We start from the raw sequence: 22,357 nt of genomic DNA, 5'->3' as shown, positions 1-22,357 counted from the left end.
AACCAGATTGGAATGGATCTTAACAATTCATTTAATTCAGCAATCTCTGAAGTTCACCAACCACCACTTGTTCAGTCAACTTGCTCAAAAATGGTACATTAGGGACTGCATGGTAGTTATTCAAATATCCTGGGTCCAGAATAGGTTTCTTTAGGAGTGGACACATTACTTCCCCCTTCAAAGCAGGAGCAACCACTCTTTCTCTATGGAAGCATTTCTCCCTGACCCAATCTGCCAGCCTACCCCCCTCCCCCCAAAAACTCATTCAACTTTCTATTGACCCTACTGATTGTGGCACCATCCCTCTTCTTATTCTGCTCCCCCAGACACATCTCCTGCCAGCAAGTGAGACAAGACAGACAACCAACTTACTCTCACTTGGATCTGAATAGGACAAACAACCTCTGAGAGCAGCTCTCTCACCTGGTCCTGGACAGGGTATAAACACAGAGGCAAGCAGCTTTCAGTTGCTATAAAGCAGTAACGGAAAGGCATACCCCCACCTCTTGTCCTGTTTTAAAACAGAAGCTCAAACTTGGCTTCTCTCCATATGCAGCAGGCAAGATTCTCCCATCCACTACAGCTCATCACAGGATTTATGACTGCAATCCTAAAACAACTTTTCTGGGCCTAACTCCCATTGAACAAAATGTGACTTGCTTAGAATTGTTCTTTAAAAGTTGTCTATAAAGTCTGCCTGTGGATTTCCACAGCTTGACCTATCTCATGTTTACAATGGGTGTTTTCGCACTGACCTTCAAGTGGCGCGACCACCCTCTTCACACCGGAGGATCTGCCCGGATTTCGCACAAGAAGCGCCGGCGCACCCAAAAGAGCCGGCTACTTCCGTCGCGAAACCCGCTCAAACGTTTTCCTGCTTCTTGGCGGTTTCCGTTTGAGCGGGTTTCGCAACGGAAGTAGCCGGCTCTTTTGGGTGCGCCGGCGCTTCTTGTGCGAAATCCGGGCAGATCCTCCGGTGTGAAGAGGGTGGTCGCGCTACTTGAAGGTCAGTGCGAAAACGCCCAAAGTATTGGATTCTTCCAGTCCATTTTGCTGGTGCTTTCCTTTGGCACAAGCAGTGCCTTTACATCAGATTACTGCATTTATGCCAGTAGAATAAAATGGTAGGATCCAACTTGTTGTGTCTCTTGTCTGAGCAAGTGATGTCAGTACCAGTAAAAATGCCATGTTCATTTAAAACAAGAAATCAGGAGACCTTGTTGGCTTCATACACTTTGAAGCATGCTATTAGCCCATAATCTGAATCTGAGTAGATTTCATGGAGGTTACAGTTGTCTTACTTTCTACAAGAGCTGAACTGTACACAGTTCTCTCCTTTCATAGTGAAAAAAGACTCTCATTTAGAAGGCATCCATTGTCGAAGTCTAGTTCTTGACAGTTTTAGAAGTCTTTCAGCTGCTCAGTTCTATGCAGAGAATTCTTTTCAGTTCCTTCTCTTAGTTAGTGCCAAGGTTATGCCTATTGAAGGAAGGGGCTTTAAAAGTTCATTGTGCTAGAAATGAAGATAACTGAAATAAAAATGTAATTTATTTACTGTCAAACTATTTAATAGAAGAGTGTTTTGTTCAGAAAACTCTGCTTTCACATCAGTGTCTCTTCTCTTAAGTCCATTAAGTCCTGGCCTCTAGAGCCATTACACACACCACTTTTTAACTTGTTTTGAAGGTGACTAATCTTATGGAATGATACACATTAGATCTTACCAGCACAATAATGTTTACAGGCGGCTGTTAGGATCTTTTGTTGTGTTTTTCTTTTGTTTCCCTGGGAAAGAGTATAGATATTTCACAAATGAACATTGGAAAGTTCCTTTGTTCTTAAGAGGAATGAAAGAATTCCCCCCCCTTCCATTTCATGCAATGTTGCAATTAGAAAAGATGTTTTTCTTTCTTGATGAGACAAACTGATGCATAGAATCCTGGTTGTTAACAGGGCTTTTTAAAATGGATAATTAAACTGGATGAAAGGGGCACAGACCTGCCAGTTCTCTGAATAGTGAGATTCAAAGCTCTTTTTAACGTATTTGAAAAGAGAATTTTCCCAACAGAGTTTTGGCCGTGCCTGGATAGAAAAAGGAAAGGGAGGTTCAGGATAGAGCTATGGTAGTGAAGAATGATAATTAAGTCTGAAATTGCATGTCCTCATCTCTCTCCTTTAGAATTTTTTTTAAAATAAATGCTTGGGTTGCAGTGCAATTCCATGTACATTTTTTGTCTTTTGTAAGAAAAATCTGCAGGTGTCATAAATGACACTTCTCTTAAGTGACAGAACTTTGTTACATCATATTTCTGTTTGTGTGCATAGAGGAGACTTGCTAAGGTTTCAATAGAAATGAATTTTCCATTCCTAAAAATGTAGAACTTTCTTCCTTACAGAACATTTAAAAATTAAAACTTGAGAAAACTAGTGTGTACATTTTTTTTGAAGCATTTTGTCTTTATGATGGCAATTAGGATCCTATGTATTTGCCTAGACCTGGATAGCCCAGGCAAGCCCTATCTCATCAGCTCTCAGAAGCTAGCCAGGGCCAACCCAGGCTAGTACTTGGATGGGAGACTTCCAGAGAATTACCAGGAGTTGGGAGGCAGAGGCAGGCTATCAAGCCACTTCTCTGAATGTTCTCCATACCCCAGCAGAAATCCCCAGAGGTCACCATGACTTCCAGACATAGGCACACAAACACACACATACAAAATGCAAAAAAACAAAACAACCCCCCCCCCAAAAAACCCCAACCTCCCCCTCCCCCCAAAAAAGATCCTACATATTTGCTCCTATCTGTTAATGAATGGTCAGGCTCAAAGAGATATTATCATATACAAACAGAGGGATTAATTAAAAAAAGAATATTATATCTGGTACTTATTGATTTATATGCTTTTTGTGATAAATACTGTTTAAGGGTGCTGTGCATTTCTAATAGGAACAATACAAACATACAGACATGAGGACAAATTACTAACCATGCCTTGCATAGTTTCCTCTAAAATGAATTCTGCAGCACTCCTTTTTGAATTAATATACACATTGTTATCTTTGACAGCAAGAAATCCTTTACCAATACCCCATATCAGAAGCTTCCCAAAAAATGAAAAGTGTAAGAGGAATATTTCTAACGTTGTGTGACATACTGGAAAATGTGACAGGAGCTCATATAATCAGGTAACACTTGTTTGGGGGTATATTTAATTCAGGTATTCTTTCTTGCTGGTTTTTTAGTAGGGACAAGTTTTAAAAGTGTTGGTTTGAGGAAGGTACTATTTGCCTGCCAGAGAGAAGCTGCAGGTTTGATTTGCATATAAGGGATTGATAAAAAGCTAACAGAAAAAAATTTATATTAAAAAAAGGAAAAAACCTATAGCAGATACTTTTTATAGCTGAAAAAAGCCACCAACGTTGTGAGTAAGGGGGAAATTGTGTTTGTTTTTTAAATAGTGGTGGTGGCGGCAGCTGTTTCCATAATTTTAACTTTAAAACCAAAGAGGGGAACCAACCGTCTATGCAGTTATTACTTTTGCTTTGGAGAGAGTACACTATCCTGTATGTTTCTGTGCCAAACTGCTTTTGCGATCATTCTCTTCTTTTCGTTGGATTTTTATAGTTCATCTATGTTTCTGTGTGGGAAATTAATTCATGTGGCTTACTGGAAGGAATCTGACAAGCTCCTTGTAATTGGTCTCCCAGCGGAAAGGTAAGTTTACAAGATATTTTGGATTGTTTCCCTCTTAGAGCCAAAATAAAAGTGATTTTAAAATGTTGTGAGGGTGCAATGCTGATTGGGCCCATGATGCAGAGATCTTTCCCACACACACACTGCACAGTTTTTCAGTTGTGAAAAGATCACAGGGGCATCTGAAGCAGAGAAATAACGAGGTCCGCACTCATCACTGTGTTGAAATGAATTTTACTTTGATATCAAGGCAGAACTTAGCCAGCCATAGGCCCAATATGACTAAGTTAAAGTTATTTTCATTCAGACCGTTTTTATTCACATCCAAAACAAGCAGGCAGGCCCCCAGGCTTATCTGACTCAACATGCCCCACCTTCCTATAACTTCCAGTATTTTTCCATACATCCTGTATCCATGCATTATCAGCTCTTGCAAGAAGCTTCTCAAAGAGGCGGAGGCCCTTTTGTTATCTAATACACATCCAGAGTCCTCAATGAGGTCACTGTCTCTAATCTAATTTACAATCTTGAATTCGCACCCCTTTGGGCTGTGTGGCCTCTAATGGACAGTTGCTTCAAACATCTTAATTTTAAAGGCAGAAGTATGCTTTTATTATTTATTATAGGGGTGGTCATTAATTATTCAGGGGTCCCCCTTCACGTGCACATACACATGTGGCTGTTTTGACACTTTAAAACATGGCAGGTGTGGTGTTTCTACTCCACAGGCCCAATCAGCATTGAGACCTCACATCATTTTAAAATCACTGTAAAATGGTGTTGGTGAGCTCATGGTGGCTACAAGTTCTCCATTGCAATTAGTTTGGCTCTTAATTTTGGCTACAATTTCTTGCATTACCAGTATCTCAGAGTAGCTGTCATCTAATTTAGTAGAACTTACTTCCAAGTAACATGGTTATGATTGTGATGCCTTTGGTTAGATTATGCTTCATATATCTTTTTTGAAATACTTTATATTTAATAATGTAGTTAATTCAATATTTGTAAATAACATTTTTAAAGTTAAGAGAGTAGAAGGCATTCATTGGTAGAGCCTTTCTTATCTTACCTTTCCACAGCAGCCCTCCTTGTGTCCCCCATCCAATTATTGCTGGGTCATTCATGGCCGAAAAGCCACAGGGTATAGTGTGAGGTGTGGAGCTACAGTGGTCGGGGAATTGGGTGAAATGTTCTCCACTTTTCTTTGTTATCAGCAGTATTCTGGCAATGCTGTGCTTTCTCCATCAAGTTTTCTGTTAGCATAATAGGAAGTTGGAGATGGTTTTGCCGGATTCCCGTTTACTGCAGTCCACAGTAAATGTGAAAGGGAAATTGTGCAAGCATTTTTTATCTAGTTGCTTGGGAAGGAGAGGAGGAGAGAATCTGCAGAACTGCTGGAGCTGAGTCAGTTAATTCATTCCTGAAAAAAAATCATTCTCCTCTGTTCAGTAACCTTTCTGCAATGCGAGCTTGCTGCCTTCTTGTTTAAAGAGGACATAAAGAATGTCTGCAGTGACAAGTGAGCAGATTAGACAGAAAATTGCAATGAGGTTTATACTATTTTGGGGGTTACTGCCTTTCTTCAGTGAGGAATTTAAATCAGGTAGGTGGAACAATGGAGGGGAGGGATAGAAAAATGAATGCCTATTTTCACTCAGTGTGATTTTTAATTATTAATTGTAAGCAAACTTGCAGCAACTTGCCTCTGTGAAACGATGTGTTCATCTGAGCATGTGCAGTACGCCTTTTATTCACCACTGTCAAGCTTCTGCGTTCACTACCCCCCATACATGATATTAAGACTAAAAGAAGTACAATGCTCAGGCAGGCCTAAATCTCAGAGTTTCTCACTACAGAAAAAAAAAGGGTTCAGGATGAAGGGGATCTGTCTACCCTAACCACTCTCAAGGGCCCAAGTACTTTTCTGTGTTCTCAAGCATGAAGTTTCTAGCTAGGCCTAGGGGCTTCTTGTCTATTGAGATCACATATCCAGCATTAATGTCTTTTGGGAACTGCTGTCAAAAAGAGCTATGAGCATGTGTACCTAGTATTCATGCAGTGACAGGACTTAACCCATTATCTACAACAAAGGTATTCTTACATTTTCAGCAATAATACAAGTAGTCTCGTAGAGTATGTAACAAAACTATTGGTAACTGGAAACTTTAAATTAACATCAAGTAAAATCTCACAAAAAGAATATGCAGTATTTGCCTTACTGTTAGATGGTTTATGTATCTTGCTGTACAGATGTTTTATTGTATTTATTGGTTTAAGGGTAATCTACCTTGAAGGTTTTTTAAAGGAAAGCAGACTATAAATACTAAAAACTAAACAAATCCCTCCTTTCTGTTTTGAAAGAGTTTTTTTATGTTGTGGGTGTGGATTTGAAAGTTGGCAGGCTGCATAATTGTAGTATGCATGATTCTTCCAAGCCCCACAGTATTCACTAAACTCACATATGATTTTTGCCCTATGTTCTTTTCAATATCTCTCAATGACCATTATTAGCAGTTGAACTTTGTTGGATTGTGCACAGTAAAACAAAGAAATCTGATATAGCTTTATCAATATGCATTTAAATTTAGAACTCACTTTGCTGACTGAAATTCACTACCGCATCTTTTTTGTCTAGATAAAACTTTTTTTCTCCTTTATATTGGTTCAAGGTAGTTGATTCAATAGCCCCTGTTTACAAAGCCAGTTTTAATAAGGAAACCCCTGCCAAACAGAATCTTTATATTTGCCCAGAAAAAGATTATAAAAAGAGACTGAGGTTTGTTAATTACTGATGCCAAACACAAATGCTTTCCTCTACATTATAACATTGTATTTAAGGATGCTTTGACTCTCCAGACTTATTTTTTTATTTGACACTTCCTAAATTTAGATGAGCATATATGTTAGGATGAAGTAATGCTTTTAACTCAGCCAAAATGACGGGACATTTTAAATGTATCCCTTTAGGAGACTGCAGATGTGGGATTTTTTTGTTTAGGATTACACATTTCATAGTGCTTTATATTGCTGTTATTTTTTAAAAGTCTTGTGATAAATCTATTACTCCCTGGTTTGGATACTTGGCAAGCATTCTTGATGTTCAGAAATTTAAATTCTTATTTTCATGCAAATTAAAAAACTGCATGTTGCTTTATTTTTGCTATATAATTTCTGTGCATCTGAACAAGTTGAGTTTATATTAAGAATGCATGAGCCTTGGGCAGTTAAATCCAGAGAAAGGAAAGTATGTATTTTAGGATACAATAAGTTCATTTTTTCAGATTACATTGTTCTGGTTTTCTAGTGTACCTCTTTCTCAGCTAAGGAACATGACTGCAGATGTTGTCAGAACGTTAACTTTCATGTATGGTTCTCTGGACAGGTAAGCACTCCTAAAGATAATCTGCTTCTTTACTATAGTGACTGTTTTGCGGATCTGAGATCCGTATACCAGATATGGTTCTTATAATTTGGAAATTTTGTTCTAATGGAAATTTTGCTCTGTTCCATGAAATACTAGTTCACAAACTATTTTTTTAAAGTCCCCTTAATTTCAGAAAGGGTCTACTATGCAACATGGGTATATTCTATGAGAAGCTAGGATAAAGACTTCTTGGACTCACAGATGTAGTTCTAGACCATAATGCACAACGGATTATAGCTCAGTTTTGGGATTTGGAACAAACCTCAGTTTGTTGTCATTAGTTCGTTTTTTGAGCTTGTGCACTCCCCCCTTTATATGAAAATAGAAGGTAGAAGTCTACCCAGAGAGCCAGTTTGGTGTAGTGGTTAAGTGTGCAGACTCTTATCTGGGCATGCGTACATGAGAAGCCTGGCTTGTTGGCAATGCAGGGGTGGGGGTGAGACAGGCCTGCGCAGGACCACAGAGAAGCCCTCAGTCCCCTCACACCCTCCCGCTGTCAGAGACTCTGCCAATGGCAGGCAGACAATCTGGAAGTACCAAGTGTAGGAGTTCGCTGTCACAGCAGCTGGAATGTGTGTCTGGGAGTGAGCAGCCCAGCAGCAGATACCCCCACCCAGAGACCCCCTGTGTTGCCCTGACGCCCCACTGCCATGTACACGGAACACCTCCCCCGGGGGCTGCAGGACTCGCGAGTGCATCAGCTGCAGAATTCTGAGTCCACTTTATCAGCCCTGTGGGGTTGGGTAGGCTGTCAGCCCAGGCAGGCTGAGGGGAAGCACTCCCCTCCCCTGTCCAGCCATGCAGGGGGCAGCGTGGCGGCTCATAGACCGTTTCCCCCGCCAAAAAAACCCCAAGTCTGCCCACCCTCCCAGTCATTCCCTCGGAGAGGCCACTGACAGAAGGAGGGGGTTGCCCAAGGAACGTGCAGCAGATGCCAAGCAGGAGAGACAACAGAGGGCATAGCTCAGACTTTATTTTTCCGGAACAGAGTGCAACAGACTCCCTGGTCTGCGCTGGGAAGTCTCACAATGAGCAGGGCTCCATTCCGAGTGGCGGGCAGAAACAGCTGAGGGAGTGGGGGGGCGGTGGAGCGACACACGCGAAAGCCTCTGTGGTGGAGTCCCACCTGCAAAACGGAGATAAAGATTAAGAGCACCTGCAGGGGCAGCGGCTGGAAGAGCAGACTGCAGAGTCTCTGACCCACCTCCCCGCAACGGGGCAGCTGCCACACACACACCCTGTTCCCTGCCAGTGCTTGGAAACATGGCAGAGGGCAGACCAAGGGAAGGGATCAGGCAGCAGCACAGGGGAGCGGGGTCAACAAATGCCACCTGCCGGAGCCCACTGCCTGGTTCAAGTGCCAGAGACGCTTGCACATCAAGCAGTCGAGAGCGAGGGGAGGGGGAGGCTGGGGCGGGGACAGTGGAACTTACCCAGCCATGGGCGACAGTCCTCACATGCAGAGCCTCCGGGAGCCCGGAACCTGTGGAGACCTGGAAACGAGCAGTTAGCCCCAGGGGAGAGAGCAAATCAAAGATACTGTCAAAGCAACCACCCAGTGCAAAACCTGTCACCAGCGTGCCTGCCTGTCCCTCACTCTAAGTGTGTATGGCCGGGAGCTTGCCGGCAGAGTTTCCCATCATGCGCTTCTCTCCCTAACAACTGAGTTGTGCGAGGCCAGAGTGGAAGTATTTCTAGGAGGGGAGAGACCGCGATTGGGTGTTGGGGAGGGGGCTCATCAGCCCAAGGCGAGGCATTCATGCCACTCCCTAAGGGTTTTGCGAGCTTCCGCAGCGGCGGAGGCGACCTTTGTTTTTTTGTTTCAACGAGTGCCTATGGGACATGCTGCTATTTTTGCCGGTGTAACGTTTTGCCTCTCGTGGGGGGGGGGGGCATGTCTTGGGCCAAATTGCCCAGGAAGCTGCCTAAGACTGGCTGCGCCCCCAACTCCACCCCCTCCTCCGCCTGAATGTCACACTCCGCCTCACTTCCGCCCACATTCGGGCGCAGCCTTCAGGTGCCATTGCCCTCAGGCGGAACAACGCTCAGACGGCCCCCTGCCCACGTAACTCCCCTGCTGTGGTGGTGCTGGTCGTATGTCGGTGCAAACCCTTCCTGCACCCACATAGCGGCTCGTCTGCTCCCAAAAAACTTTCCGCCCCCCCCCCCCTCTGGATTGTGCTGTTAGAAACTTATCTTCCATTGACCTGCATCACATTGCCCCTTCCCCCCATTTTCTAGGGGGTCAAGCCCAAATTAAATGTCCTGATATAAAGTACCTTTGCTTAACCTTTGTGTTAGTGGAAGTGGCACATTTTTGTTGTTCTGATTTTTGCTTTTTGTTCAGTGCCTTTTTTCAGATGGAAAACATTTCCAGGATGGATCACTTTTTCTGCCTGTTCTTCCAGCAAGCACTTCAACCTGCCAGGCGCCACTCAAGTGTCAGCCCTGGTTCCCATCACTATGATGCATGCAGCGCATTATTTTTATACAACTTTCCTGGAGTACGTTGGTTGTCACTGCCACAAGAAATCAAGGTAATCCCACTTGCACTTTTAGCACAAAGGGACACAAATTAATTAAACTTTGTCACTGCATGAGAAAGTCTTCATAGCACTGAGTCTTACTGCTTAACATATTGCTATTCCATCACCATGCTGGCCTAGAATATGTATGGATTGTAGCAGTAAGTCTGAGCTAGCATCATGTTATTGACGTATAAGAAGGTCAACAAAAAAAACCCTTTAAGCTCAGAATGTCATTTGAAGCTGCGTTTATGAATATGTACATGTATGAAATGATTACTGTGACTGATGACTGGAAAACAAGGTTTCTTTGCACAGCTGCTTTCCCAGTCCTCAAGGATCCACAGAGTAGAGCTCACAGTTTCAAGTTTCCAGAAAATTAAAGCCTGTTATACCTCAGTCTAAAAGATGCTAACCACAGTAGATAGGATCCATCAGTCCATCTGTTATGATTGCCCAGGTTCTAAACTGAGCAACACAAGGGCTGTGTTACCCAAACTAGTCCCTGAGGAGGAAAGTTTGTTATAGAAGAGATTCCAGAAAGGTATAATGGAAAATCTTGTAGCCTGTTTATACCAGGGTGAATCACAGTAATGGTACTTCCCCCCCCCCCAAAAAGGAAAGAAAGATAACTTTGTTGTATAAAAAAATGAAAAAATATAGAAAACCTACACTAAGTCCCTGAGAACTGATACCCCAAGCACTCACACACCAGCAACAGAGTGTATGCCTTATTAGAGGGAGAAGGGAGGAAACTCGGAAGATTCAGGGAGGGGCATGTAACCTTAAATCCAGGGCCTCACTGTTTGAAGAAGTTCAAGGATTGGTGCAGCTGAGGTCCAAGGAGATTCAACCATCCCGAGTTTGGATTGGGTCAAAATAAGTTTGAATCTTACTGGCAGGTTTAACGTTAACTGCTGCCACACTTGGGCAGGAAAAACTGGGAAACTTACTTTGATTAGACTATTGTGAGCCAGACCCAGGAGAGGCAAAAATGACTCCTGAGATTAGGGTGAGGGAAAGTTAATTATATAAACATCTCCTAGATTGAGTCATCAACTTTGAGTGGATAGACATCTCCAGATGTGTGAGGACATTGGGTGATGTCCTCAGCATTGCAAAGTCTTTTGTCCCTGAGAGAGATATGCCACAGAGCTGGGGAGATCGCAGTTTGTCTGCTTGAATTCCAGCAACACCCTACCTTGTCCCAGGGATTCTCCAGTGTCATGGTAGAACCCAGATGCCTTTCTGAGATTCCCCAAGTTTCAGATCCCCTGGACAGAGCTGCATTTACAGGAATTTGAAAAGAACACTTTAAAGCAGAGGTGGCCAAACTTGCTTCTGGAATAAATGTCAGATGTTTGAGAGCCACAAAACATGAACAAATATTACATATATGTCTTTATTAAAACTCTTAATATTTTCTTTGCACAGAAAGATAAAATAAATATGTATGCACTTTAGAGCATGACCATGCTAGGAGACTTTTTTAAAAACAAAAGTTGCTTATAACAGTGCCCATAAGACCAGCGTAGGGAAAGGTTAGACAAGTATTTTTTGGCACCAGTGGAAGAAGTAAACACACATGTACCATATAAATTACTGACCACCATTTGTATCATCATGCATCTCTTTGCCTTGACACCAAGGTTAGTAAATACAGCTTCTACAAGAGCTACAAAACTAAGGGGGAACCGTATGCCCCCCCCCCCCCTGCTCTTAATTCCATCCCTCCTTCCAGTAGCTCTCTCAGCTCTTGCAGTTTCTTTCCCTATCTAGGTATCTGTGTGACCTCAGTGGTGGAGGACAAAAACTTGCAAGCCTGCCATTTCCCCCTCCTTCCTTATTTCCACATGGTGGAAATAGTCCCCTGCCTATGGGTCAGCGCTTAGAGGCTGACTAAGGCCCTGATGCTACACACACTTACTTGAGACTAAGCCTGCATTATGTTCTTCCTTGACCTCTGGAAGCCGCACAATATGCATGAAAGTGCTGCATGTGGCTCCCGATCCACAGTTTAGCCACCCCTACTTTAAAGCTTTGATTGTATGTATGCTTACCTATAGAGAATATAGACTGGAGTCAGTAGAACTTACTCCTGAATAACATCCTGATAATCATGCTACAAATTCCCCTTTAAAATTAAATTGTGTTGTTCAGTAGACCCATCTCCCAATGGAACTGTAATGATTATTATGAGGAATACTGCTACCTGTACGAAATGCTTCAGTTTCTGGGGAAATGCTTCATGTTTCTGTTAGCACAGTCTCTTTACAACTTGCAGCATTGTCCTTTTAACTATTTTCTTAAGAGAACTGATGTTTCCAATTGGTATTCATTTCTTTGAAATAAAGAGGTCTCTTGTCAGTACAATTAATGCTATGAAGACCACTTTTCAGTTGCAAACTTGAATTTTACTCCCATCATGCTAGAACCTTGTTCTAATGTATCATCTGATTTATGATTCAGATGCCAATCATACAAGCTGACCGTTTCAGAAATATGATTGAGCAAATGCCATCTGTACCTGCCATTTATGTTTTTCAAATTGAACTGTAAACCCAGCTTTCAGATGATCAAACACAAATCATGCTTCTAAAATCTTCAGGAAGCAATTTGATTCCAAACAGTGCTTTTTATAACTATCTATAATTTCTAGAAAATACAATAATTGTTAAAATTATACTTTAAAGATTTAAGCATCATACTTTTTCATAAATTATGGATTTATTGTGTTTCTTATAGATTGATCTGTCTCCTAAATTTTGGTCTGGCTACTAGATCCAAAGAAAAATAGTCAAGGCTTGGAATAATGTATATCACAGAAGTGTGATTCCAACCCTGAAATGTACTCTAAATGTGGAAGATCTAGCTCCTATCCTGTACAATTTTATCTGTTTTCTCCAAGTAATACAAAAAGATGCATATAGTTTTCCCCTCTCTTTTAGTGTCTTTAAAATAACTCAGCATTGTTGGTTAGGCTGAGTAAAATTGGTCCAGAATCACCCAGTAAGTTTCATGGGCAGCTATCCAGGAAGTAGTGGTACACCCTCCCCCCAAGAATGCTGCCTGAATGGGTCAGTGGCAGTGCCAGCAAGAAACCTAAGGGTCTTTCAGTCCTGCTGCCCTTGCCCCCCAGCAATCGCTTCCAAACCTGGAAGAAATCACAGGACCTGCATGAACTACACGAGTCAGTGAGTTTCAGTGAGGTGGGGGAAGGGAATGAAATTGTCCCTCTTGCCTCTTCCATCAGAAGTTCTATGTTGTTGGAAGAGGTAACATAAAAATATAGAAAAGCCCTAGAGGATCAGACCGGTGGTCCACAAAGTGGTCGACCAGTTCCTCTGGAGGGTCAACAACACGATAGAGACGGAGGCCATCCCCTGCAGTTATCTCCTGGCACTGGGATTCAGAGGATGATTGCCTCTGAGCATGGAAATTCCTTTTAATCTCCCTTTAGGTAAGAGAGGAGATTTTAGCAGACCTTTGGAGACACAATTTTGCCTCCTCCCTGCAGTCCACTCACACGCTGTTACTCCACATGGCTCATGTGATCTCAGGATCTGACTTTCTTAGGGGTGGGAAGGGATTGTTGGGGTAAGGAAAACCAGGGATGATCCATGAGCCAGGCACCAGCCAATTGCAGTATTTAATGCAGTGGTAATTAATGGAAACCAGGACTGGAATCGAATCAGTTGAAAACTGCTTTCTACTTGAAAAATGTTTATTGCACAACTGCTACAGTATTAAAAAGTGTTATGTGTGTATGTAAATTTCTTATTCACTTTTGGTGTGCTAGCATTATCTTTATGTGCTGCATGTACTATAGAACAGGGGTGGCCAGTGGTAGCTCTCCAGATGTTTTTTTGCCTACAACTCCCATCAGCCCCAACCAGCATGGCCAATGGTTGGGGCTGATGGGAGTTGTAGGCAAAAAACATCTGGAGAGCTACTGCTGGCCACCCCTGCTATAGAATATCTCTGCAGGGAAGGCATGTCAGTTTAGAAATTCATGTATAATACCTGTTCTCAAACTATGACCCACGTTCTGTTTTTGTGCTGCCCATAATCAGTCTTTGTTTACTAGGCATATATGACACATTTGAATGCTTTATTACAAAAATCCTGTTGTTTTGGCTGGCTTTATATGCAGGCAGCATTGTTATGGCTAATTTTGTTGTAATTTGTGCCTTGTCTCTTCCCCCATCGTTTTCAGAGTCCTTGCACCCTGGTACAAAGTTCTATTTTTGTTAGGTCATTTTTAATTATTTTAAAAATGTAGTTAATGTCAGAAAGTTGTGTTTGTCCTGTGTGGAGCAGACATACATTTAAAATCTGCAGCAAAGAAGAATGGAGAAACCTAATTGTTTGAACACCAACTGTGCAGTTGGCAGTTCTTATAGCATCAATTAAAACTAATGTTTCTTGTTAAGACACCTTGTTTACATACCACATGGGGAGTGCCCTAGGCTCTTTACAGATTAAGTTCTTTTTTTAGTACAGGGCATATTTTTGGCTATGAGACTGTTTCTCAGATATATAAATAAAATAAAATAAATAAAAGTGATTTCCTGTACAACTCTAATCAGCAATGCCTATAGCTGCTGAAGTGTGCAAGTTTAGTACTTCTTGGGTTGGACAAAAGTAACATGTGAGAATGTTTTGGAAATTTCCATAGAGACAAAAACTAAATCCTCTGTGAAAAAGATTTTTCTAATAACTCAGTTGGATACTAAAGCTTTGCCAGATTTCCAAGGAATCTGCTGCCTTCGTGTTTTAATCCATGAAAAAAAAATGAGATTGACATGTTTTTAATGTTGAACAGTGGGTTTGGGGAGACTGCAAATATTTTTCTTTCATTTCTATAAAGTTAAAATGTGCAACTAATGGATGGTTTTCTTTTGACTTAGACCCTAGGGTGTAGCAGTTGGTAAGAGCTTGATACTTGATGTTGCAGTGATTCCCTATCAGCATATGAAATTTGTTTTTCTCTGTACATTATGGGGAATTCTGTTTTAGCATGGAGGTAATACAGAAATTAATGAGACAACTTGGTGTTTACTACCAAATTTACTCCCAGTAATGTGTGTCCATTTATTCCTTACATGTTTCAGGTGGAAATTGATACAGCTCTGTGTGACTTGGAGGCGGAAGACTTTGCAGAACTGGTAAGGATTCAGGTTTTAACAGGCTGTATTACATGCTTGTACTGGCCTTACTCAGTATTCATCCATAACTAAACGGTTATATTGTCAGTTCATGCCAGGTTTGTAGCTGGGAGTTATCAGACCCTTGCTTTATGCCCATGCCTCACTGCCAGCCACTGGAGCCCTGGAGCCCCTTCTCCTTGCCACTGCTGTCTGCCCTCTTCCTTTGGCTCAGTGAGAGAACAAGAGGCAATGGAAACCTGCCGCTTCCCCTGGGCCTAGTTCCCATTGCCATCCAGAGGTGAAGTTACTGCTCTTCCTGGCCATTGTCACCTCTTGAGAGAGAATAAGGGGGAGTATGAGTAGCAGCCACCACTTGCTTACCTTTCCTTCTAGGCAGAAGAGGGGGCTGGGCACAGATGAGAAGCAAGTACTGTTAATTCCTTTCTACCAAAAAGTGCATTTATGGCTCTGCTCACTGTGCCAGATTCCTTGTCTGATGAAGTGTGCTTAGAGAGCACACGAAAGCTTACGTTCTGAATAAAACTAAGTTGGTCTTAAAGGTGCAATCGACTCCTATTTTCTTCTACTACTTCAGACCAACACGGCTGCCTACTTGGATCTATCTACCAAAAAGTGCAGTTAGTCTCAGGTACAGGCAGCAGAGGAAATGTGCACTCATTTTCAAGGAGTGCCATCTACCCAGAACCATTTCTTAGGTTGCTGTCTACTTATCTTTTGAATGGGAAAAAAGAGAGTGACCAGATCTTCTGGAAAATGCAATTTTGGGTTGTATCAATAGAAGTATGGTGGCCAGTTCACGTGAAGTGATGGTATCGCTTTACTCTGCTCTGGTAAGACCTCACCTGAGTACTGTGTTCAGTTTTGGGCACCACATTTTAAGAAGGATATAGACAAGCTGAAATGGGTCCAGAGGAGGGCAACGAAGATGGTGAAGGGGCTGGATACCAAGTCCTATGAGGAAAGGTTGAAGGATCTGGGCATGTTTAGCCTGGAGAGGAGGAGGCTGAGAGGTGATATGATTACCATCTCCAAGTACTTGAAGGGCTGTCATATAGAGGATGGTGCTGAATTGTTTTCTGTGGCCCCAGAAGGTAGGACCAGAACCAATGGGTTGAAATTACAACAAATGAATTTCTGGCTCAACATTAGGAAGAACTTCCTGACAGTCAGAGCAGTTCCTCAGTGGAACAGGCTTCCTCAGGAGGTGGTGGACTCTCCTTCCCTAGAGGTTTTTAAAGAGGCTAGGTGGCCATCTGACAGCAATGCAGATCCTGTCAATGTAGGGGGAAGTATTTGTGAATTTGCCACATTGTGCAGGGGGTTGGACTAGATGACTCTAGGGTCCCTTCCAACTCTCTAGGGTCCCTTCCAACTCTATGATTCTATGATTCCTGGTTAGGCCAGTTATTTTGTATTGATTGTGGACTGGATTTTATGTTTCCTCAACTGTTCTGCAATCTTACTGTGTATTTGGCCCCTTTGTGGCCGTCCGAAACAAAATTTTGGCCAGTCAGTTGAACTGTCTTAGCTACATTAAGTGAGGCTGACAGTTTCCTAACTGATGGCAGAGTTTAAGAATTCTTGAATGTCCAGCACAAAATATTGATTTGGCAGTTTTGCTTCCCAGTCTGGTACAATGCAGCCCTTATGGCACGGTTAAATGTTCCTATTGAAATAAAACAACCAGTGGATTCATATTATCTCTGATGGCAAGGAATGGTGAAAAAGATAAGGTTTGGAAAATTTAGCAAAAGATGGTGATACTAATAACTGTTATGTGAGCTATACTGCATGCACAGATGTAAAGTATGTTAGTGTGCGCATTAGAGAGATGAAACAAATATCATTCTGATACTTTCTTTAATAAAACATGTCTAGAATATATAAGCACTTTTCTGTTTACTCAGAAATTTATAGCCAATAGAAGAGCATAACAGTTTCTTCAGTATACTTTAAAGCTACATCTAAGTTACGTTTAGATGTTCTGAATGAATGGAATGTATTTGTAATGCTCATTTTACAGAAGAAATTGTAAAGTTCTTTTTATATACAAATGACTTCATAAATAGTGAATTATCTGTATAGTTCAAGTGTGTTTTATTAACAAAACATCAAAATTTACAACACCCTCTTTCACTAGCTGTCTTTTTATAGCTTTAACTGTAAACTTGATTCATGTTCCTAGAACATAATAAATCCTGAAACGTTATGACTTTACTGTTTGGTATCAAAATCAAGTCTCAAACTAGCAAAGTGTTGTTTAAGATCAGAACTGTCTTAGTTTTTATGAGCCACCTAGGTTTACAGACTACCCTAAACTTTCTATTATTTTATGAGTTGTATTTTATTTATTTACGTTATATTTATATCCCACCCATTCAATACAGACTCAAGGCGGCTAACAGCATAAAATAAACAGTAAACAAAACAATATTAAAGCAATAAAACAATCAAATAAATAACAATGATGCTACTTCAGGCAGATCATATAATATTTTCTTTCTCATGCCTACAGATCCTGGGCAGTTAGTATAAAAGTACTATGGAACCAGATGTTGTGGCGGCTGTCTCCCATTAGGTGTTTTATGCCATCCGAAACAGTTCAGTCTTACAGGCCCTGTGGAACTGTGATAAATCCCGCAGGGCCCTGATGGCTTCTGTAAGGATGTTCCAAAGTATTGGGGCCGCAACCAAGAAGGCTTTTGCTCTGGTGGAGTTCAGCCTAGCCTCCTTTAGCCCAGGGACAGCCAAAAGATTTTGAGAACTTGATCGCAGTGCTCTCTAGGGAACATGTGGGGCAAGGCGGTCCCGCAGATAGGTAGGTCCTAGGCCATATAGGGCTTTGAAGTTTAATACCAGGACCTTGAAATGGATTCTGTACGCAACAGGCAGCCAGTGCAGTGCTCTCAGCACAGGCTGAATGTGCTCCTGATGAGGAAGCCCCATTAGTAGCCTGGCTGCAGCATTCTGCACCAGCTGCAGCTTCCAAATCTGAGTCAAGGGCAGCCCCTTGTATAGAGCATTACAATAATTAATTCTTGAGCTGACTGAGGTATGGATCACCATTGCTAAGTCGCTGCGCTCAAGGTAGGGGACCAACTGCCGTGTTTGCCAAAAATGAAAAAAACCAGCTCTGGCAGTGGCTGCTACTTGGGCCTCCATAGTTAAGGAGGACTCCAGGAGCACTCCCAAGTTCTTAACCCTTGACACTGGTGTCAATGGCGGCCCATCAAAGGCTGGTAGAGGAATCACCGTTCCTGGGCCGATGCAACTTAGATAGAGAACCTCCATCTTCATTGGATTCAGCTTTAGCCAACTCAGCCTGAGCCATGATACCACAGCTTGCAGCGCCAGGTCCAAATTCTCCAGAGCGCAGGCGGACTGGACACCCATCAATAGATACAGCTGGGTGTCATCTGCATACTAATGGCAACCCAGCCCATACCTCCTGAGCATCTGGGTAGGGGGGCGCGTATAGATATTAAACAACATTGGGGAAAGAACTGCCCCCTGAGGCACCCCACAAATAAGAGGGTGTCTCTGAGACAGCATTTCCCCATTTGCCACCCTTTGTCCCCAACCTTGGAGGAAAGAGGAGAGCCATTGTAAGGCAGACCCCTGTATCCCCATGTTGGCAAGACAGCTAGACAGCAGCTGGTGGTCGACTGTATCGAATGCAGCCAACAGGTCTAATAGGAGCAGTACTGCCAAGCCGCCCTGATCCAGATGTCTCAGGAGGTCATCCATGAGGGCAACCAGCACCATCTCCGTTCCATGGCCTGGGTGGAAGCCGAACTGGAACGGGTCCAGTATGGAAGCGTCCTCCAGGAAACCCTGTAACTGTGTTGCCACCGCCCTCTCTATAATCTTACCCAAAATGGGCAGGTTTGACACCAGTCGATGGTTGGCCAAATTGGTCGGGTCTAAAGATGGTTTCTTCAAGAGAGGGCAGATCACAGCCTCTTTAAGAGGTGTGGGGAAGACCCCCTCTATGAGGGATCCATTGGCAGTAGAATGAAGTGGATCACATAATACCATCCGGCTAGCTTTTATCAGCCAGGACGGGCACGGATCCAAAACGCAAGTTGTAGGGCACACAGAAATGAGAATCTTGTCAATTTCCTCCAGGCTGAGTGGGTCAAAGTGATCCAGAAATGGACCTGAAGTCGTGCTCGGAACCGCTTGTTCACTTACTGTTTCAACTGTAGCAGGGAGGTCGTGATGGAGTGATGAGACCTTATCTGAGAAAAAACTTGCAAAAGCCTCGCAGCCGATTTCCAGTTCCCTAACATTTGATCTGTCTTGCAGTAGGACAGTTAAGGACAGAATTGTACTAAATAATTGGGCTGCGCGTGAGGTCACAGACACAATCCGGGCCACAAAGTAAGCTTTCTTGTGGTCTTGACTGCCATCTCATAGGTCTGCATAAATGACCTATAAGATGTTCTCATCGCTTCATCCTGTGTACGCCGCCACCGTCTCTCCACTGTACACAATTTGGCAAAATAGTCAGCAGTGCAGTGGTGTCCTTTGATATCTCAGATGAACTTTCAAACTTTCTATTCTGCAAAGTGTATTTATCACCATTTGCTAATCAAATATAAAAGGCACCCTGAGGCTTCAAAGAGTAACACTGTCCTTTCTAAAGCTACACTTGAATTGCACTGTGTGGCTCAACTAAAATCAGAAGGCCTGACTTCACTGTGCTTTGTTTACAGTCTGAAGATTTCTATAACATGAGACGACTGTACACCGTTTTGGGCTCATGCCTCTTCTACAAGGTAACAATTTGAAAACATCATGGGATGCTAAAAAATGGTAACCTCAAAATACCAATGTGAATAAACCTAAGAACAATCAAGATTATTTTTCTAAACAGAGCAGTGGTGGGGAAGTAACAGTTATAGATTAATGTTGCAATAAATGAAAGTATTACAAGACTTCTGAGACTGGTTCTTTGCATCACCTTCTTAGTAAATGAGGTTCTTGCATTATAAGTAAAGTTTCCTAGGCTCACATGTTCATCAAGCTTCTTTCAAGTATAGCCATCATTTACACCCCACTTTGCTAATTTAGCAGCCCCGTGGCGCAGAGTGGTAAAGCAGCAGTACTGTGGTCTGAACTCTCTGCTCATGACCTGAGTTCGATTCTGGCGGAAACTGGATTCAGGTAGCCGGCCCAAGGTTGACTCAGCCTTCCATCCTTCCGAGGTTGGTAAAATGAGTACCCAGCTTGCTGGGGGGAAAGTGTAAAAGACTGGGGAAGGAAATGGCAAACCACCCCATAAAAAAAAAGACTGCCATGAAAACGTTGTGAAAGCAACGTCACCCCAGAGTCGGAAACGACTGGTGCTTGCATAAGGGCCATTCCTTTTCCTTGCTAATTTATTGAATGTGTATATCACTATACAAAACAGACAGCAAAAGTAATTCTCAGAAGTTCCCCCTCCTCAGACTTTCTTTTGGATTGATATAAGAAATACTTCATTTGTTACTTATGAGAGAGCCAGTTTGGTGTAGTGGTTAAGTGTGCGGACTCTTATCTGGGAGAACCGGGTTTGATTCTCCACTCCTCCACATGCACCTGCTGGAATGACCTTGGGTCAGCCACAGCTCTGGCAGAGGTTGTCCTTGAAAGGGCAGCTGCTGTGAGAGCCCTTTCCAGCCCCACCCACCTCACAGGGTGTCTGTTGTGGGGGAGGAAGGTAAAGGAGATTGTGAGCCGCTCTGAGACTCTTCGGAGTGGAGGGCGGGATATAAATCCAATATCTTCTTCTTCATCTTCTTATACGTCTACCTGCAGAAATTCAAATTCTTCCCCATGTCACTACAGTTTAAGTCAAACTGCAGCATAATTCTAATTTAAAGCTTTTTAAAACACTGGAAATCTTTGTCATTACAACTGGGATGTGTTTACACTACACTAGATAATGTGTTTTGCAAATGGATTTTTGCTGTTCTTACACAGTAAAAATCTAATTGCAAAACACATTATTTAGTGTAGTGTGAACACATCCCTACTTTGGCTGTTTTTTTTAAAAAAAATTGTCATCAGTAAAAGTGGTAACTCTTATTTCAGACATTCTTTATAGCGAATTATAATAATAGCAAGAAGGAGTAAAATATATTGGATATTTACTAATAAATAAGTAGGAGCAAAAGAGTGTTATCCAAATCCATAGAAGGAGGAAGAATTTACAGTGGGCTGGCAAAAAATCTCACTCATTCATCAGCCCCCCTCTAGTTGCAGAGGCTTTGCCAGACAGTGGGTTCCCTTTTTCACATGCAGCTTTGAAATCTAGATGTCACTATCATTTCTTCTAGAAAGATAACATGAACCAAGAAAAAAGTTGTCAGAATAAAGGCACTGAGTGGTGTACAATATCTGTTCACTCTGCATGTTCTCTTTTATTTTTAATTCAGGGCTATTTGATCAGTAATCACTTGCCGAAGGAGGACCTGACTGATATTGCTTTATATAGCAGGCATTACTGCCTCTTACCTTTGGCAGCAGAGCAACGAATTGGTCAGTTAGTAATATGGCGAGAAGTGTTTCCTCAGCATCACCTTCAGTCATGTAAAAGTTCATGTGATGGATACAGAGAACCTGAAGCAAGATACTTTTTACTTATAGTTGGCTTGGTAAGGTTTTCTGGGCATGTTTGTATCTTTTTATATAATATTGTTAAGACTGACAGAACACACACTGTACTAAGGATAGCCTAAGGTTCTACAGTGAGTGAAAAGGACATACTGCTAAAAGTATCTTGTTACATAAAAAATGTTTTGTTAGCAAATCTGCCATAGATTTTCTGATTGCAGTCTGTAAAATAAGTGCTGTTGTCCCTGCACTTCACACAAATGTAGATGCAATCTGTAAATTACAGCCATGCTCACTTGGGATAATTGCAGCTGTGAAGTAGTTTAAATTTGGGCAGACACATAAGGCCTAAAATGTATGAATATATAGCTGAAATCTTGTATCAAGGTATAAGTGGAAGAATCGTTTTCATAAATTGGGAAATAGCATATGTAACCCTTTTTGCCTTAAAAGGGCCAGGTTATTGGCCACCGGATTGTGGATGCCCTATTTAAAACTTGAACACAAATAACATTTATTGAAAAGTGAGGGAATCGGCAAAATCAGGTTGAATAAAACCGTATGAACAACAGATATAATGGCAGTGCCAAACTTAGGGCAAAAATAGAAGTCAGTTTTCCTCAGAAGGCACATTATTTCACAATAATCAAGCAGCTACTTTTCCTCACAGGATTGACTTTCTTTGTTTCCACGGTCAGCTTTCCCAGGCGCCTCTTTCCCAGGCGCCTTTAGAAATTCTTCTCACCATCCTAAAGGAAAAGGTCTCAGCTTCTTCTCTGGTGCTTTCTCCCTCTTTGCGTTCTTCCCCTCCTGCAGTCTTGTTGCCAGACAACCCCTCAACCACCTCCTCTAAAGGGCAGTGTCTTTAGCCTAGGGCCACTATGCAGGTGAAAGCATGATGCACACTTTAAATAGTGCATAAACATTTTTACAAAGCTTACATATC

At 42.2% G+C, this 22,357-nt stretch overlaps 1 protein-coding gene across 2 annotated transcripts in view; it reads left to right on the top strand.

The window, feature by feature from the left end:
* The window catches only part of INTU (inturned planar cell polarity protein), a 68,784-nt gene that overhangs the window by 39,930 nt on the left and 6,497 nt on the right, over window positions 1-22,357 (top strand). For both annotated transcript variants that reach the window (XM_060246811.1, XM_060246810.1), the window contains exons 5-11: window positions 3,065-3,183; window positions 3,623-3,712; window positions 6,996-7,073; window positions 9,463-9,652; window positions 14,755-14,808; window positions 19,530-19,592; window positions 21,234-21,452. In XM_060246811.1, coding sequence (XP_060102794.1) covers window positions 3,065-3,183; window positions 3,623-3,712; window positions 6,996-7,073; window positions 9,463-9,652; window positions 14,755-14,808; window positions 19,530-19,592; window positions 21,234-21,452 — 813 coding nt within the window. The remainder of the gene's footprint in view (window positions 1-3,064; window positions 3,184-3,622; window positions 3,713-6,995; window positions 7,074-9,462; window positions 9,653-14,754; window positions 14,809-19,529; window positions 19,593-21,233; window positions 21,453-22,357) is intronic.

The sequence above is a fragment of the Heteronotia binoei genome, chromosome 9 (assembly GCF_032191835.1).
Source record: "Heteronotia binoei isolate CCM8104 ecotype False Entrance Well chromosome 9, APGP_CSIRO_Hbin_v1, whole genome shotgun sequence".
Classification (NCBI taxonomy): Eukaryota; Metazoa; Chordata; class Lepidosauria; order Squamata; family Gekkonidae; genus Heteronotia; species Heteronotia binoei.
Note: the sequence above shows the minus strand (reverse complement) of the source record. Positions and strands in the feature narration are given on the sequence as shown.